General features: G+C 49.0%; 1 protein-coding gene across 1 annotated transcript in view; it reads left to right on the top strand.

Moving 5' to 3' along the window:
- The window catches only part of LOC137429979 (histone-lysine N-methyltransferase 2C), a 304,487-nt gene that overhangs the window by 170,827 nt on the left and 114,563 nt on the right, over positions 1–19,097 (top strand). The window contains exons 21-26 of the mRNA XM_068120407.2: positions 644–709; positions 901–1,128; positions 1,300–1,443; positions 3,148–3,285; positions 3,430–3,557; positions 4,176–4,437. Coding sequence (XP_067976508.2) covers positions 644–709; positions 901–1,128; positions 1,300–1,443; positions 3,148–3,285; positions 3,430–3,557; positions 4,176–4,437 — 966 coding nt within the window. The remainder of the gene's footprint in view (positions 1–643; positions 710–900; positions 1,129–1,299; positions 1,444–3,147; positions 3,286–3,429; positions 3,558–4,175; positions 4,438–19,097) is intronic.

The following is a 19,097-nucleotide window of genomic DNA, read 5'->3' as shown; positions in this document are numbered from 1 at the left end:
GGCAACGGTTGCTCGAGTGAGATGTGCATGGAAGAAGTTTCGGGAACTGAGTGGCGTGCTGATGAGGAGGAGAGTGTCGCTGAAGCTGAAGGGAAAGGTGTATGCTGCATGTGTGAGAAGTGTTATGATTTATGGGAGCGAGACATGGGTAATGAACGTAGAGCAGCAACGAAGGCTGGAAAGGGTGGAAATGCGAATGGTTCGATGGATGTGCGGAGTATCGTTGAGAGAGAGGAAGACAAATGATGAATTGCGAAAGATGATGGGAATATTGCCTGTGATTGATGCTGTGAAGACGAACAGGTTGAGATGGTTTGGTCATGTATTGAGGAAGGATGAAAGTGACTGGTTGAGAAGAGTGATGGAAGTTAATGTAGAAGGAAGTAGAGGACGGGGAAGACCGAGAAAGACTTGGCTAAAGATGGTGGAAGAAGAAATGCGGGCAAAGGGGTTAACAAGGAGAGATGCAGAAAATAGGGCAAAATGGAGAAGATTGTCATGGGGACCGCAAGGCTAACCCCCGCTCTAGCAGGGAACATGGCCTTAAAATGCATGTTGTTGCTTTCAACATCCAGAATAATTTTTTATCATCCCCGTTTTTGTTTCCCCCACCCCTCCCGCCCCTCCCCACCTTTCTCATCAGCACCAAACAATCCGACACCAGAGAAGGAAGTGGTACTGCCGCAACCATGTAAAGTTAAAGATTCAGGTATATTTGGGGCAACATTGTTTCATAACTTTTTTTTTTTTCCCTTCTTTAAATTAAAACCTTGAAGTTCCTTATTTTACCCATTGTGTCTCCAAAACAGGTTATACAGCTGAATTGACTACATTGACTCTGTTAATGTCTGTATTTTGCTCCTCGTTTTGCTTTCAACACCATTTTCCATCTAAACACAGAACCCCCGAAGGTCTACTCCCGAGATGGCGTGTTTCTCACTGAGGTGGGCCTCTCCCAGTTGGAGAGCCAGATGGCACCGGCTGCACCCCGGAAACCCCGCATGCGCCCCAAGCTCCGGCTGAAGCTACCGGGGCAACCGGATCTTGTCACCGAACTACAGAGCCCTATTGAGCTGCGCCCTCAGGCAGCTCCACGTGATGGGGAAACAGTTGCTGTAGGCAGCAAAGGTAATATTGTCCAATGAGGTCGTTTTCTGTAAATGATTGAGTGAAAGTAAAACTTCGCTGCCTAATGTGAGCGAATAAAACTTGGCTGCCTCACATTTATTTTGTGCTCCTTTTGATTTTTTTCATTATGGTGTTTTCCTGAATATTGCTGTGACTCATGTGCTTTGATAGATGGAGATACAATGATTGTGGAGTGTGATGGTCGTTCTGAGGCATTCACAAGCCCCGAGCGTGAGGTTGCTGAGGAGAACACGCCGCTGACTGGAAAGGACAATGATGGAACGAAAAAGCGTAAACGCAACCCCTATAGGCCAGGTGTGTTCACACTGCAACAAGACTCCGCTTTCTTTGAGCTTGACATGTACCAGAACCACAAGTTCCTCTTCCTTATTATAAAAAGGATTCTGCTCAAGCCGTGTGTGTGTGTGTGTGTGTGTGTGTGTGTGTGTGTGTGTGTGTGTGTGTGTGTGTGTGCACATATACGTATGTATATATGTGTGTGTGTGTATATATATACATATATATATATACAGTGAAACCTTGACTTACGAGTTTATTTCGTTCTGTGACCGAGCTCGTAACTCAATTTGCTCGTTTCTCAAATTAAATTTCCCCATTAAAATGAATTGAAATGCTATTAATCCGTTCCAGCCCCCCAAAAACCACACCAATTTAAAAAAAAAAAAAAATATAAAAATATCTCGCACTTTATATTTCACCTGTATGCAGCATACAAGTTGGCAGGATGGCCTGGACTGGAGGTATGCACACTTGACTCTAAACTGTCCAGCCTGGGTTTGAATCCCGACCCAGCTATAACCTGTCATGTCGGTGTTTCACAGGCAGGGTGATTCATCAATGTGTGTACCGCTAAACTGGGCGCCCCGTTTGCATCCCATTAGTTGTTGGATGTTAAGGATCTCACCGTGTCTTTCACAAAGAGAAGGCGAGCTATCGCCGGCACTCTGAACAAGTTGTGGCCTGGCATGCATGCTCTTCTCCTCTGCCGTTATATACGTCCTCCTCGGCATCTTTTTCCAGAAGAGCCCTGTCTCGTCATAGTTGAAGATTTGCTGGGGGATGTATCCTTCGGCTTCTATCAGTTCGGCAAAAGTTATAATAAAATCTTCAGCTGCCTTCACATCTGAGCTTGCTGCCTCACCATGCCTGACGACGGAGTGAATTCCGGTCCTCTTCTTAAAATTATCAAACCATCCCCGACTGGCTTTGAATGACTCTTCCGATGCCTCGTCCGTTGGTGTTCCCGCCGTCTGCTGCACCAAATCCCCGTAAATGTCTCGTGACTTCTCACAGATGATGCTCTCGGTCACGGTATCCTGCGAGCTGCTTCTCCGGAAACCACACAAACAACAACTTCTCCATCTCTTCATGGACAGAGGTCGTGAGCTTTGAAATAATCTTAACACCCTTGGCTGGCGTTATAGCCTTTATCGACTACTCCTGCTTCAAAATCGTACATATCGAAGAAGTACTACGATCGTACTGCCTCGCCAAGTCGACAACACGCACACCTCGCTCATGTTTTTCGACGATTACGTGTTTCATATCCAAGCTCGCTCGCTCGTAACTCAGATCTCGGCTCGCATCACAAAGCAAAAAATCGACCGAGCGACGGCTCGTACCTCGGAAAACTCATAAGTTGGTGCACTCGTAAGTCAAGGTTTCACTGTATATATATATATATATATATATATATATTTATATATATATATTTTTTAAATATAATAAACAGGAAGTAAACTTAAAGCTCTTTCTAACCACTGACTGACTATTAACGGAGTCAATATTCGGTACCTTCTGGGTATCGTAGAAAGCTGAAATTTGGTGTGCCGACAGACATTGAAGTTTGAGTTTCTGAATGTTTTGCTGTTTTTTCATGGAGTTATGCCCTTTTAGCTTGGAACAAGAGCATTCATTTGGACCGGTAGAAGACATTTATTGCAAAGCAATTCTCCCTCTTGTTGTTTGATGTTCCTCAATTTGATGTGATTTATTTAGGGATCGGTGGTTTCATGGTGCGCCAACGGGGGCGAGGTGCTGCAACAAGGGGCCGCGGCACATGTCGCCGTGGTTCTGGAGGCCGTGTTGACACCTTGCCGAGTCCAAGGCATCTCGAAAGTGGCAAAGATGGGGAAGGTGAGCAAAGTTTTTGAAAAGTAGTTGCTGTCACTGATAATTTTCACCGTATATTCCTTATTGGTCACAATTTGACTGTGACCAGCCAGAGTGTTGCATTGATCCATTGGCATGTCATTTTAATAGAAGTATTCTTATTGCCAGTGGAGACCCCAGCAGAGGGCCCAACAGAAGGTACGACACCTGCTGCAGAACCCGCTGAGAAGCAGAAGGTACGACGATGGCGGAGAAAGAAAAGTGCCCTGGAGGACTCATTCCCCACTTATCTGCAGGTACTTACTTATTTGATCTGTTCAAAATTTCACCTTGTGCTAAATGCTGAAATAGAAACCATTGTGCACAAAAAAGAATCATGGGAGGCCTTGCTAAAGGTGGGTTTTCACGGGACACGTGAACGGTTCGCGAAGGATGCGAATGTCGAAAAAATGGCAAAGTCCAACATTCGTATTTTAGGCTCCAAAAGTTCGCCAAACATGCGCGGGGATTCGGAAGCGTCGTCAATTGTTGGCAGGAGTCGTTTTTTGTTCGGCGGGAATTTCAAAAAAGTTTGAAATTCCCGCCGAACAAAAAACGACTCCTGCGAACAATTGACGACGTTTCCGAACCCCCGCGCATGTTTGGCGAACTTTTGGAGCCTAAAATACGAATGTTGGACTTTGCCATTTTTTCGACATTCGCATCCTTCGCGAACCGTTCGCGTGTCCCGTGAAAACCCACCTTAATGAATAGATAATCCTTGAATGCTTATTGGAAAGTATTATTGGCACAGAGATGCCACGTTTATTTGAGTGCATCTGTAATTTAATGGGCGATGGGTGGGAAAAGCCAGTCAGGTAGCAAGGAGTTTGTCCCTGATATGAACTCAGAGATGGTCTTGTTTCAATCTGTAGGAAGCTTTTTTTGGCAAAAGTTTGCTCGACACAACTCGGGAGCGGCGCAAAAACCTGGATCTTATTTTGGACGATGAACACACCGAAAGCATTGAAGTGTCAAATGCAAAGCTGGTGGCCAGTATGGAGCTGTTCCCCTCCAACAACTCTACAGCAGCCGACGAAAGAAAACCTCAAGACCGGGATGTTCCGGAGAGCAACTCGAGTCAGTTGCCCAACTCTGCTACTGCTGGAGATCTCCCACCAAAAAATCAGACCAACGGTAGGTAATGATAATCCTTTGCCTGTTCCATCTTTTTCTATTTGTGAGCATGCGGACTCTGCTCCAAAAGATACTTCCAAAATTAAAGCTACTGCAGATAATTGCTGCCCGCAACATTAGCCCAAAAAGTTCGAGACATGCCCCCACTCCCCCACTCAATGAATTTTGCGATTTCTTCACAACCACTTAAGATTACACAGCACCTGTTTCATGACTTTTTTTCCCGAATCTTGCACGTATTTTGATACCAAATTTGTGCATATCTGTAACAAACCAAATTTGCTATATTGAGCACTATGCGTATTCCAAATTTAGTAATGATCAAACATTCTATAGCTGAGATATTAGGGGGCACCATGCCCTCCCTCCCCCTTGTATTTTGAGCCTCCGAAAAAGCCCAGTCCTTTTAGGGCTACGTGTCCTGTGCTTGGTCCAATGTATCATAGTAAATTAATTTTGGGCTTTTGTAACTGTATTATCCATACATATTCATTGTTCAATCTGTTTTCATGTGTTCCCATTTCCATAGGTGTGTGTGTGTGCGCGTCTGTGTGTCTGTGTGTGAGTGTGTGAGTGTGTGTGAGTGTGAGTGACAAGAGGGGGAGAGAGAGGGAAGCACAACAACCGTGGAGAGCAGGGACATCAGGAAATCTGTGGAAGAGAGAGGGCTGGAGCTGGGTACATGGGATAAACAACATGGATAATGCAGACCTTTCAGAAAGAAAATAGAATTTGAAGGATGTGGGTTTGGGGTGGATTAACGGGGGTAGAAAATATCTTCCAAGGTTTTGGATGGGGGAAGAGATATGAGATGGTGGTGAACAGCTGTTTTGAAGATTTGGAGGGAGGAGTGGGAGTTTGTTTCAGAGCTGGGAGAAAAGAGGAATGAAAGAGTGAAGGTGAGCAAAGAGTCTTGATTTTGGCAGTTTAACCATAAGAGGGTTGCTGGTAGACCTTGTGCGTCCTGCAGGAATATTTGGGGGACAGAGCACAGACAGAGCAGGGGGTGCAAGGCCGGAGAGGAGTCGGTAGAAGATATAAAGACTGCCAACCTGCCTTCGGTCAGAGTGAAATACCCTTAGAATCTGCTTCATCGCTGGAGATACCAATGATCCTAAATGCCATGGTTTCTACAGCGTGATGTCGAGGTAAGTGTGAGGCAGGAGCAACAGACCAGAGGGGAGAGTAGTACTCCATGAAGCTGCAGATGAAAGCTTTATATGTGGTGAGAAGCTCAGTCGTGCCAATAAAGGACTTTGTACGACGAAGGATGCCCTGTCAGCGACTGGATTTGGAAGCCAGCTTAGAAATGTGTTTATGATAGTGAGAATGCAGATAATGAGACCCAAAAGCTTGAGTGACAGAACTTCTTCGAGAGGATTGTTGAGAAAGTGGATTTTCCAGACTGTCTTTTCAGAGAGACAAAGTGAGAGTGTGAGATTTGTCAGGATTGAAAGACATGTTCCCTGTGTTTGACCAGTTTGTAATTTTAAGTAGATCTGCAGAGAGTGAAGAGGCTGCCGATCTGAGGGTTGACATATGGAGCAGCAGAGCGTGGAGTCGTCAGCAAAAAGATAAAGAGGATTTTCCAGAGAGTCGGAAAGATCATTGACAAAGATTAGAAAAAGCACAGAGCCCAGAACACTGCCTTGAGGAACTCCAGTCTGGACAGGAAGAGATGAGATGAGAGAATTCCAGAAAGGGAGGGGGGGGGGGGGGATAGTGGGGTAACCAACACCAGAAACAGATTTGACCAGACACCACTAGGATTTGGAGGAGCGAGACAGGTTTGAAAGTTAAGTCCTGAGAGTGGAGAGATATTGTTTCTTGGTTCTCCTGAGGATAGACACACACTTGTTCCGAGCTTTGTGAAAGAAACTGAGATTGCCTTCATGCATACCCGGCAACTTTGAGGAGGGGGGGTGAGGGGAGATTTGAAGGGGTGAGGAGGGGTGATGGGAGAGTTTTGAACGGGAGGGATGAGGAGGAATTTTGGAGGTTAGGGGAGAGGGGGGAGATTTGATTGGGAGGGGTGAGGGGGGAGATTTGAATGGGAGGGGTGAGGTGGGAGTTTTGAAAGGGAGGGGTGAGGGGGGAGATTTGAAGGGGAGGAGTGAGGGGGAGTTTTGAGGGGAGGGGTGAGGGAGAGTTTTGAAGGGGAGGGGTGAGGGGGGATTTGAAGGAGAGGGGTGAGGAGGGAGATTTGAAGGGGAGGGTTAGGGAGAAGGTAGTGATGGAATGGTGGTAGGAGGCAGTAAAGGGAGGAGGACGCTGGTAAGAGATAGTGTTGGTTGGTGGGATACGGGTGAGTGCAAGTGGAGTAAGAAACAGACAGGGAAGGGTTTGACACTGGAGATGTACAAAAATAATGATTAATGAAATACGAACATCCAATGAAAATTGCGGTTCTGGAGACTTTCAGGTCAATGATGAATTTGAAAACGTTAGAGGAGGGGTGATATCAAGGCGAGTTAATAGATTGGAGAACGGAGGTCTGCATAACCACCCAAGGTTAGTCTACTGTGATTAATATGCACTCAAGTTTGGGAAGAGGGCCGAAGGAATAATTGGCATAATGCAAAAGGGAACAAATCCCTGCAACAGGTGCTGCTGGTATTTATTGATCAACCTCCTCAGTTGCAAATTGGATTGATTAAATGTACCTTTTCCCATTGCCACGAATCGCCATGCTTTGCTTTGGAAGAATGCAGTTGAGTGTCCGCAAGTGGATCAGGTTCTCGGAGAGCAAGGAATGTGGAGCTCTGCCATGAATCGCCCCAATAGCGCTTCGTGTGATTGGGATTGAGATCTGCCAGGAAGAGAGTAAGAATCAGTTGGCCTTAGAGCAGGAGGACCCCTGATGACCATCGAAGGCCATTGGGTGACCCCCTCTGATGGCAATGCTGCCAAAGGGAGCTGTTGTGGTGCTTGGTTGGAGGAGTGGGGAGTGAAATGGACGAGGAGCCTGGGATTCCCCTCGAGATGGGACTTATTTTTACACTACGGGAACCACAGTGCTGCAACTCACCACCTCATTGTAGGACCCCCTGGCTGCCCAGTTCGATGACCACATTATGCAGTTAATTGTGAATCTCTGGCCTTGCAAGGAGGAGAATGTTTTTACCCCACACACATGAAGCGATTCGTGGGGTTAAGCAATTGGTTCTTTTCTGTCTGTCCATCCACAAATGTTAGTTTATGATCGAGGAACAACTTTATTTCAATTGGTTGTTATATTTTGAACACAAATCGGAACATGAATCGGAAACCAAACCTGCAGTTTAGCAGTAATTTAGATCTGAATTATTCCCGATCGCACATGTGCAAGGAGGAGTGAGATAATTTTTTTTCACTCTGTCTGCCTGTCTGGCCATCAAACAAAATTTAAAATCATTCCAAACAGGAAACTTACTGTTTTTATGGATGTCATAAAGGACACAAATAACAGGCACAAAGTACTAATGTGTTTGAAAGAAAAGGTGGTGTTATATAGATACTGCGTCAATGGCAGTGAACTTCCGGAATTAATATTTTTATTTGACCTGTACTGTCAAATTTAATTATACACTTGAACACTGTAGAACACAAATCACATTCATATTTCTTCCAAAGACCTCCAGTTTTGCAGTACTTGGGCATGATATATTAGGTGGTGTATAACACTGCATCAAAGGTGATAAACTTCCAGAATTTTTTTATACGACCTTTAAAATCATTATTTTATTTCACTTGAATTATATACTTGAATACTGTTTGGGGTAAGTACGGTGGTTGTATGAACTTTGTAGTAATTGTAATACAACATGTCGGGGCGGGAAGAGGGAGGATGGGTGAGCTGTATTACACTGGAGGGCATACGAATTAGTATGTTAAATTAACTTTGTCCATTTGTTTGCATAGGACAGAAGATTTTATTGGAACCAGGGACGTGTTAGAGTGAAGTTGTCCTGTTTTTGCTTATGCCATTGGGACGGTGTAGTTGACATAGGAGTTGTATAGCAAGGTGTAATTCGTAACCAGACAAGGCACCCAGGCAACGTAGGAGAAGGGTGCATTTCCGCGTTTTTGTTCGGGTTTGGGCCAATTTTGCTTGGAACCCCTCGTGGTCCATGCTTTGTGTGCAAGGCATCCGGAATGATACCGGTTATCACAACTCCAGAGGGCGTGCAACATTGGCGCAGTGCAAGGTGTTGCTTCATTGGTTTGGATGGTCAACATGACCTCACTATGATGGCGGTGACATGCCACCTCATTGGCCAGTACCGGGAAGATGGGCCAAAAATGTTAGCGCATTGCATTCTCTCTCTCTTGGCGCATCCCATTATTTTCTCCTGCACTTCGCTACTCTCCTCTCACTCTCTTGGAAGCTGAGTGACTCTCAATTGAGGGAGAATTGAGTGGGTCAGAGCCGGGGACGCTTGCGCTTTCTCTGGGATCGGGGGCATCTGCGGAACGAGCATGCCTTCTGGACGATGGAGTCTGGACCCCCCTGCAGTCTTTGCCCATGCTTCCCAATGCCTTCATGCATGCCTTGTCCTTCCCCATGCATACCTTGCCTGGTTTCTCCCCTTTGTGTGTGAGTGGAATTCTCAATACTGTGCCTCATTGTTTTCCCCTTTGTGTGTGATTGAAGGGTACATGTGGCATCATAGGTTCTTTTCTGTATAACGTGGCTTTTATTTTACTGAGTGTGCCTTACTTGCAGTGCCTTCAGAAAGTATTCACTCCCCTTGACTTTTTTCACATTTTGTTGTGTCACAGCCTGAATTTAAAATGGATAAATTGAGAATTTTGTCACTGATCTACACATAAATCCCCATAATGTCACAGTGGAATTTTTGTTTTGGAAATGTTTACAAAACAATTAAAAATGAAAAGCTGAATTGTCTCGAGTCAATAAGTATTCAACCCCTTTGCTATGACACTCCAAATTGAGCTCAGGTGCATCCAATTATACAAAATAATTGCAAAATAATAAAAAATGAAATACAGAAATATCTAATTAACATAAGTATTCATCCCACTGAGTTAATACTTCGTAGAAGCACCTTTCGCAGTGATTTCAGCTTCGAGTCCGCTTGGGCATGTCTATCAGATTTGTACATCTGGATTTTTGGAGCTTCTTCCATTCTTCGTTGCAGATTTGCAAGGAAGAATGGAAGAAGCGTTGTCAATTTGGATGTTGAACAAGCGTCAGTGAACAGCAATCTTCTACTCTTTCCACAGATTAATCAATGGGATTCAAGTATGGGTTTTGGCTGGGCTGCTCAAGGACTTTCAGATTCTTGTTTTGAAGCCATTCCAGTGTTGCATTGGCTGTATGCTTGGGGTCATTGTCCTGTTGGAACGTAAATCTTCACTGCAGTCCAAGTTATTTTGTACTCTGAAACAGGGTCCCTCTCCTCAAGGATTTGCCTGTATTTTGCTCCATTCATTGTTCACTCTACAAGTCTTCCAGTCCCTGTCACTGCAAAGCATCCCCATAGTATTATGCTGCCGCCACCATGCTTCGCGGTAGGGATGGTGTTAGATGGATGATGAGTTGTGCTTGGTTTCTGCCAGACCTAGCGCTTTGCATTCAGGTGAAAGAGTTAAATTTTCATATCATCAGACCACATAATCTTTCGCCTCATTTTCTGCGTCTTCCACGTGGCTTTTTGCACATTCCAGGTGTGCTTTCATATGCCTTTTTCTTAGAAGTGGCCTCCATCTCTCCACTCTCCCTTAAAGCCTAGTTTTGTGAGTGCTGCAGAGACTGTTGCCCTTCCGGCACGTTCTCCCATTTCACCCAAGAAAGTCTAGTTCTGTCAGAGTGGTCATTGGGTGCTTGGTCACCTCCCTGAACAAGGTCCTTCTTTTTCTGTTGCTCAGTTTGGTCAGACAGCTCTAGGATGAGTCAGTGTGGTTCCATGTTCTTTCCATTTCCTAAGGATGAAGCACATTGTGCTCTTGGGAACTTTCAACACTTTAGAAATAGTTTTATACCCTTCCCCAGATCTAGGCCTTCTCAGAATTCTATCTTGGAGTTATATGGACAGATCATTGAACTTAATGCTAAAGTTTCTGCTCTGACATGCATTGTCAACTCTGGGACCTCATATCGAAAGGTGTGTTTCTTTCTCAATCATGTCCAATCAATTGAATGCGCCACAGGTGGAGACATCTCAAGGATGATCAATAAAAAAAAATGATGCAACTGAGCTCAGTTTGGAGTGTCATAGCAAAGGTGTTGAATACGCATTGACTTAAGACATTTCAGCTTTTCATTTTTCATTTATTTGTGAAAAATGCTTTTAAAAATTCCATTTTGACATTATGGGGTATTATTTGTAGATCATTGAGAAAAAAATCTCAATTTAATCCATTTTACATTCAGGCTGTATCACAACAAAATGTGAAAAAGTCAAGGGGTGTGAATACTCTGAAGGCACTGTATTTATCTACAGTCACGTGAAAAAGTAAGTACACCCCATGTAAGGTTTTGACTTTTTCAACATATTTCAACATACAGCTATTTGATCTTCATTTCAACAATATTGATAGATAAAGGTGATATAATAGAACAAATATGAAACATTTACATTTTGTAGTCCATTGTATAATTTAAATAAACATCAATGCAAATTTCGCATGTGGAAAAAGTAAGTACACCCCTAAATTTATCACTACTTCAAATACCTAAAATTAGAATCAGGTCTTATTTAGAATCAGGTAAGAGGAACCTGTCTTATTTAAACCTCAGACATTGAGTTTGGTTTGCTCTTTGTTGTTGAAGTGTGCGGCGTCACCATGCCTAGATCAAAAGAGCTCTCTGAGGCCTTCTGAAAGAAGCTTATAGATGCCGATGAGTCTGGGAAGGGATTTAAAAAGATCTCCAAACAATTTGAAATCAATCATTCGACTGTCCGGAAGATCATCCACAAGTGGAGAACATTCCAAACAACTGCCAACTCGTTCAGGCCAGGCCGCCCCAGCAAGTTTAGCCCGAGAGCAGAACACAAGATGCTGAAAGTAGTCTCTAAGAACCCCAGAATGTCATCACGGGACCCACAGGTAGCTCTTGCCACTGTTGATGTCAAAGTGCACGAGTCTACCAGTAGAAAGAGGCTGCACAAATTTGATCTACATGGGAGGTGTGCCAGGAGGAAACTTTTGCTGTCCAGAAAGAACATCAGGGCAAGACGAACGTTTGCCAATGAACACCTAGGCAAAGACCAGCACTTCTGGAACAATATGCTCTGGACAGATGAGTCAAAGGTCGAGCTATTTGGCCACAGTACCAGAAGACATATTTGGTGAAAACCAAAGACAGCATTTGACCACAGGAACCTGATACCTACTGTAAAGCATGGTGGTGGAAATATTATGGTTTGGGGCAGATTTGCTGCATCAGGGTCTGGGCAGATCACCATCATAGAATCCACTATGAATTCTTCATTGTACCAGAGGGTGCTTGAGGATAATGTGAGGCCATCTGTCAGAGAGTTGAAGCTCAACCGAGGTGGACCTTGCAACATGACAATGACCCCAAACATACCAGTAAATCCACCAAGGAATGGCTGAAAAGAAAGAAATGGAGGGTTCTGGAATGGCCAAGTCAAAGCCCGGATCTAAATCCCATCGAGATGTTGTGGGGGGATTTGAAACGAGCTGTGCATGCAAGAAACCCCTCAAACATCGCACAGCTGAAATAATTCTGCATGGAGGAGTGGGCAAAAATTTCTCCCAGTCGATGCCAGAGACTGGTAGACAGTTATAAGAAACGCCGACTTGAGGTTGTTTCTGCCAAAGGGGGCAATACCACCTATTAGAGCCAAGGGTGTACTTACTTTTTCCACATGCGAAATTTACATTTATGTTTATTTCAATTATACAATGGACTACAAAATGTAAATGTTTCATGATATTTGTTGTATTTTATCACCTTTATATGTCAATGTTGTTGAAATGAAGATCAAAGAAACTGTATGTTGAAATATGTTGAAAATGTCAATACTTTACATGGGATGAACGAAGTTTTTCACATGACTGTATATTCATTGTTTCAATCTGCCCTTCTTGTCATGGGACTATTCGTTTTCGTCATCCGGTGTCTCTTTCGAAAAACTGTTACTCCTTAAGTACACATGTCACCTGATAACCCACCATTATCTCGCATACACCCAAATGGTTTTTGCTGCATTGGTTAATCCCTGGGGGATATATATAATAAAAAAATAACCACCTTTAGAGGCCATTTGATATATACTTTTATATATACTTTGTTAAAGGTTTGCTTTGAGACGGTGGGATTTGAAATCCGACCAGGGAAACCACGCAAACCAGTCACCTGAATCCCTTTAATTTGGCCAAAATAATACATTGTGACATCATGTATCTCGACCTGCAGGCTGCTGATACTGTACATTGCTTCGACCTGGTGGGTCTGCATTAACACACCTGTCAACGGGAAAAATACAAAAACACACACACACACACACACACACACACACACACACACACACACACACACACACACACACCACACCACACCACACCACACCACACACACATACACACAATATATATCTATACGGTCATGTGAAAAAGTAAGTACACCCCATGTAAAGTTTTGACTCTTTCAACATATTTCAACATACAGCTATTTGATCTTCATTTCAAAAATATTGATAGATAAAGGTGATATAATATGACAAATATCATGAAACATTTACATTTTGTTGTCCATTGTATAATTTAAATAAACAGAAATGCAAATTTCACATGTGGAAAAAGTAAGTACACCCTTGGCTCTAATAGATGGTATTGCCCCCTTTGGCAGAAACAACCTCAAGTAGGCATTTCTTATAACTGTCTACCAGTCTCTGACATCGACTGGGAGAAATCTTTGCCCATTCCTCCATGCAGAATTATTTCAGCTGTTCGTTGTTTGAGGGGTTTCTTGCATGCACAACAACAACAACACAACATGCATTTTAAGGCCATTTTCCCTGCTAGAGCGGGGGTTAGCCAAGTTTCTTGCGTGCACAGCTCGTTTAAAATCCCCCCACAACATCTCGATGGGATTTAGATCCGGGTTTTGACTTGGCCATTCCAGAACCCTCCATGTTGTAGCGGTTCCCGCTGAATGTACACAATCGCCTTGCACCTGCCAGGACGCGGCCAGGGCGCGATCGCCATGCCGGGCTCGTCCGGACGGGTCCAGACGCACCTCTCCTGGGCATGCCCGGACTCGCTGTTCCCGGGCACGCCCAAACCTCCCGGGCACGCCCGGTCTCGTCTTTCCCGGGCATGCCCGCTCTCGCCTTTCCAGGGCTCGCTCAGAGCGCCCGGGCACGCCCAGCCTCGACTTGCCAGGCCGCGTCCAGGACGCCCGGGCATGTCCAGACTCGCCTTTCCAGGGCTCGCCCAGAGCGTCCGGGCATGCCCGCTCTCGCCTTTCCAGGGCTCGCCCAGAGCGCTCGGGCACGCCCAGCCTCGACTTGCCAGGCCGCGTCCAGGACGCCCGGGCATGCCCGCTCTCGCCTTTCCAGGGCTCGCCCAGAGCGCTCGGGCACGCCCAGCCTCGACTTGCCAGGCCGCGTCCAGGACGCCCGGGCATGTCCAGACTCGCCTTTCCAGGACTCGCCCTTGACACCTGGGCATGCCCGGTCTCGGGTTTTCCCGGGCAAACGCCCCGGCATAAATGTGTATATATATTGCTGCCCGATAAACGGGCTTGTCAGAATACCTGAGCTGTTTTGTTTCAATAAAGCAACTCGGACGAATTCCGTCTTTGGTCGCGTCAATTCTTTCGACTCTCGTTGGAGCGCAGCTCCTTCACTGGTGACCTACCGACATGGACACGGCAGTGATTCTTAAACTGCCTACCTTCTGGGAGGCTCACGCGGCTGTTTGGTTCGCCCAGGCGGACTCCCAGTTCGCCCTGCGAGGCATCACCGCGGACGACTCCCGCTTCCACCACGTCGTGGCAGCGCTCGGTTCCGCCACCGCGGCCCGCACCCTGAGCCTCCTCGAGCACCCGCCGGCTGCTGACAAGTATGACGCGCTGAAGACGCTCCTCCTCGACGCTTTCGCCCTCTCACCGGCGGCACGCGCACGGCGCCTGCTCGACCTGCCCGAGCTCGGCGACACGCGCCCGTCCGAGCGCATGGACTATATGCTCTCGTTGCTCGGTGAGCACTCTCCGGATTTTCTGTTCCGCGAGCTGTTCCTTCGCCAGCTGCCTCACCCGGTACGCCTCGCCCTGGCTGGCACGTCGATCACCGATCCCCGTGCCCTCGCCAGGGAAGCCGATAAGATCTCCTCGGCGGGCCAACACATCGGTGCGGCTACCTGGAGCCTGCCGCCGTCCGAGACGACGCCCGAGCGCCCTGCGCGGTTGGAGGCCGAACTGCCGGTGCAACTGGCGGCCGCCACGCCGCGCCGACCGCTTCCGACACGACGGCCGGGGCCTCCACCTGACCAGGCGTGGTGTTATTACCATGCCAGGTTCGGACACAAGGCTCGGACGTGCCGACCCCCGTGCACTTTCGGCAAGTCGGGAAACGGCCGGGCCGGCGTTCATTCCCAGCCATGAGCGCCGGCCACTCGGGCAACTTGCTTTTTATTCGGGACAAAGCGTCCGGGCGGCGTTTCCTTTGTGACACCGGCGCCCAACTGAGCGTCATACCCGCCTCCGAGCAGGACAGGCGGGACGCCGTTTGCGGCCCCTCTTTGGTCGCTGCTAATGGCTCGGCCATACGCACTTTCGGCCCGCGCGACGTCACCCTCTGCTTCGGCAGCCAGCGCTTTCAGTGGACCTTTGTGACCGCCTGCGTCCCCATGGCTTTGCTGGGTGCTGACTTCCTCTGCGCGCACGGGCTGCTGGTCGACGTCAAACGACGTCGCCTTGTCAACGCCGAGACCTTCAGCTCCCTGGCGTGCACGATGAGCAGCTCCGCGCCGACCGAACTGGCGTGCGCCCTCCCGACGACGAACGAGTTCGCTCGCCTGCTCGCGGAATTCCCGGCCCTCACGCGGCCGACGTTATCGGCCGTCGCAGTGCGGCATGGGATCGAGCACCACATACCCACTACGGGCCCGCCGGTCTATGCCAGGGCCCGCCGCCTCGACCCGGCCAAGCTCGCCGTGGCAAAGGCCGAGTTCGACGCGTTGGAGCACCTCGGCATTGTGCGGCGCTCCAATAGCGTGTGGGCCTCACCACTGCACATCGTGCCAAAGCCGGGGGGCAGGTGGCGCCCATGTGGCGACTACCGCCGCCTCAACGACGCTACCACCCCCGACAGGTACCCGATCCCGCACATCCAGGACTTTTCCGCCCGTTTGGCGGGACGGGTCATATTTTCCAAAATTGACCTGATACGGGGATACCACCAGGTACCTGTCCGGGCGGCCGACGTCCCGAAGACGGCCGTCATCACGCCATTCGGCCTGTTCGAATTTTTGAGGATGCCGTTTGGCCTCAAGAACGCGGCCCAGGCGTTCCAGCGCTTAATGGACGGCGTGCTGCGCGACCTGCCATTTCTTTTCGTCTATCTGGACGACATCCTCGTCGCCAGCACGTCCCGCGCCGAGCACCTCCTCCACCTCCAAACACTGTTCGGTCGCCTCAGCGAGCACGGCTTAATTGTCAACCCGGCCAAATGCCACTTCGGCACGACGACCGTTGACTTTTTGGGCCACCGCATCACCAAGACCGGGGCCGTGCCGCTGCCGTCCAAGGTCGAGGCCATCACCACGTTCCCGCGTCCCCGTTCCATCAAGGCCCTACAAGAGTTCCTCGGCATGGTGAATTTTTATCACCGATTCGTGCTCCGCGCTGCTCAGCTCATGCGGCCCCTTTACGAGGCCCTCCGGGGCAAGCCGGCCAAGCATGACATCGTTTGGTCCGCGGCCATGGACGCGGCCTTCGCGAGCGCAAAACGGGCCCTCGCCGACGCAACGCTGCTGGCTCACCCGGTGCTCAACGCGCCCATCGCCCTCACTACGGACGCCTCCAACTACGCGGTGGGCGCCGTCCATGAACAATGGGTGGACGGGGTTTGGCAGCCACTCGCTTTTTTCAGCCAGCAACTCCGGCCGAACGAGTTAAAATACAGCACGTTCGACCGCGAGCTGCTCGGTCTATTCCTGGCCGTTCGCCATTTCCGACACTTCCTGGAGGGCCGCCCGGTCACGGCTTTCGTCGACCACAAGCCGTTGGTCTACGCAATGGCCAAAGTCACGGAGCCGTGGTCAGCCCGCCAGCAGCGCCACCTCTCCGCCGTGTCGGAATTCACCATGGACATCCGGCACGTCGCCGGCAAAGACAACGCCGTGGCCGACTGTCTTTCTCGGGCCAGCGCGAACGCGGTCCACCTCGGCGTGGACTTCGCGCTCATGGCGGCCGACCAGACCACCGACACCTCGGTGCAGCCCTCCGGTCTACGGCCAGCCGCTCCGCGTCCCGGGCGAGTTCGTGCCCGACGCTACCAGTCCCTGGTCCGCCGCACACCAGCGCTCGGACCTCCAGGAGGCCGCCCGACGATTTGCCCTGTGCCAACGTCCCGCCACGGTGGCCCCCAGTCCTACGTCCCCCCGGCGCTTCGCACAGCGGAGTACGTCTTTGTGCGTCATGACGCGCACCGGGGGCCACTCCGGCCACCGTACGACGGGCCCTTCTGGGTCCTGCGACGGGGCGACAATTCCTTCGTCGTCGACGTCGGCGGCCGGTCGGACCGGATCTCTGTGGACCGCCTCAAACCGGCGCACGTGGACGTTGACCGACCACCACGTTTGGCCCTTCCTCCGCGGCGAGGCCGCCCCCCGTCCACAGTTCCCCCCGCTCGACCACCCACCACAAGTTGGACCCCCCCCCCCCACGACCCTCCAGGGGTCGCTTCGGCCGGGTCATCCGGACCCCCCTTAAATTGACCCTGCCGGTGCAGGTCGATTCTGGAGGGGCGTGTGAGCGGTTCCCGCTGAATGTACACAATCGCCTTGCACCTGCCAGGACGCGGCCAGGGCGCGATCGCCATGCTGGGCTCGTCCGGACGGGTCCAGACGCACCTCTCCTGGGCATGCCCGGACTCGCTGTTCCCGGGCACGCCCGAACCTCCCCGGCACGCCCGGTCTCGTCTTTCCCGGGCATGCCCGCTCTCGCCTTTCCAGGGCTCGCCCAGAGCGCCCGGGCACGCCCAGCCTCGACTTGCCAGGCCGCGTCCAGGACGCCCGGGCATGTCCAGACTCGCCTTTCCAGGGCTCGCCCAGAGCGTCCGGGCATGCCCGCTCTCGCCTTTCCAGGGCTCGCCCAGAGCGCTCGGGCACGCCCAGCCTCGACTTGCCAGACCGCGTCCAGGACGCCCGGGCATGTCCAGACTCGCCTTTCCAAGACTCGCCCTTGACACCCGGGCATGCCCGGTCTCGGTTTTCCCGGGCAAACGCCCCGGCATAAATGTGTATATATATTGCTGCCCGATAAACGGGCTTGTCAGAATACCTGAGCTGTTTTGTTTCAATAAAGCAACTCGGACGAATTCCGTCTTTGGTCGCGTCAATTCTTTCGACTCGCGTTGGAGCGCAGCTCCTTCAATGTCTTTCTTTTCAGCCATTCCTTGGTGGATTTACTGGTATGTTTAGGGTCATTGTCATGTTGCAAGGTCCACCTTCGGTTGAGCTTCAACTTTCAGACAGATGGCCTCACATTATCCTCAAGCACCATCTGGTACAATGAAGAATTCATAGTGGATTATATGATGGTGAGCTGCCCAGGCCCTGATGCAGCAAAGCTGCCCCAATCCATAATATTTCCATCACCATGCTTTATATTTGGTATCAGGTTCTTTTGGCCAAATGCTGTATTTGATTTTCGCCAAACATGTCTTCTTGTACCGTGGCCAAATAACTCTACCTTTGACTCATCTGTCCAGAGCACATTGTTCCAGAAGTGCTGGTCTTTGCCTCGGTGTTCATTGGCAAACTTTAGTCTTGCCCTGATGTTCTTTCTGGACAGCAAAGGTTTCCTCCTGGCACACCTCCCATGTAGATCAAATTTGTGCAGCCTCTTTCTAATGGTAGACTCGTGCACTTTGACATCAACAGTGGCAAGAGCTACCTGTAGGTGACACCTGTAGGTGTAGCTACCCTACTACCTGTAGGTGACAGCTACCTATTGATGACATTCTGGGGGTTCTGAGAGACTTCTTTCAGCATCTTGTGGTCTGCTCTCGGGCTGAACTTGCTGGGGCGGCCGGGCCTGAACAAGTTGGCAGTTGTTTGGAATCTTCTCCACTTGTAGATGATATTCCGGACAGTCGAATGATTGATTTCAAATTGTTTGGAGATCTTTAAATCCCTTCCCAGACTCGTCGGCATCTGTAACCTTCTTTCTGAAGGCCTCAGAGAGCTCTTTTGATCTAGGCATGGTGACACCGCACAATTCAACAACAAAGAGCAAACCAAACGAAAAGTCTGAGGTTTAAATAAGACAGGTTCCTCCAAGATCCTCTCTGACAATGTTCTAATCATTTGCACCTGAGCTGGTGCACCTGATTCTTATTTTAGGTATTTGAAGAAGTGATAAATGTAGGGGTGTACTTACTTTTTCCACATGCGAAATTTGCATTTATGTTTATTTAAATTATACAATGGACTACAAAATGTAAATGTTACATGATATT

The sequence above is a fragment of the Myxine glutinosa genome, chromosome 6, assembly GCF_964187855.1.
Source record: "Myxine glutinosa chromosome 6, kmMyxGlut1.1, whole genome shotgun sequence".
In the NCBI taxonomy this organism is placed as follows: Eukaryota; Metazoa; Chordata; class Myxini; order Myxiniformes; family Myxinidae; genus Myxine; species Myxine glutinosa.
The sequence above is the reverse complement of the archived record's forward strand: the minus strand, read 5'-3'. Positions and strand labels throughout refer to the sequence as shown.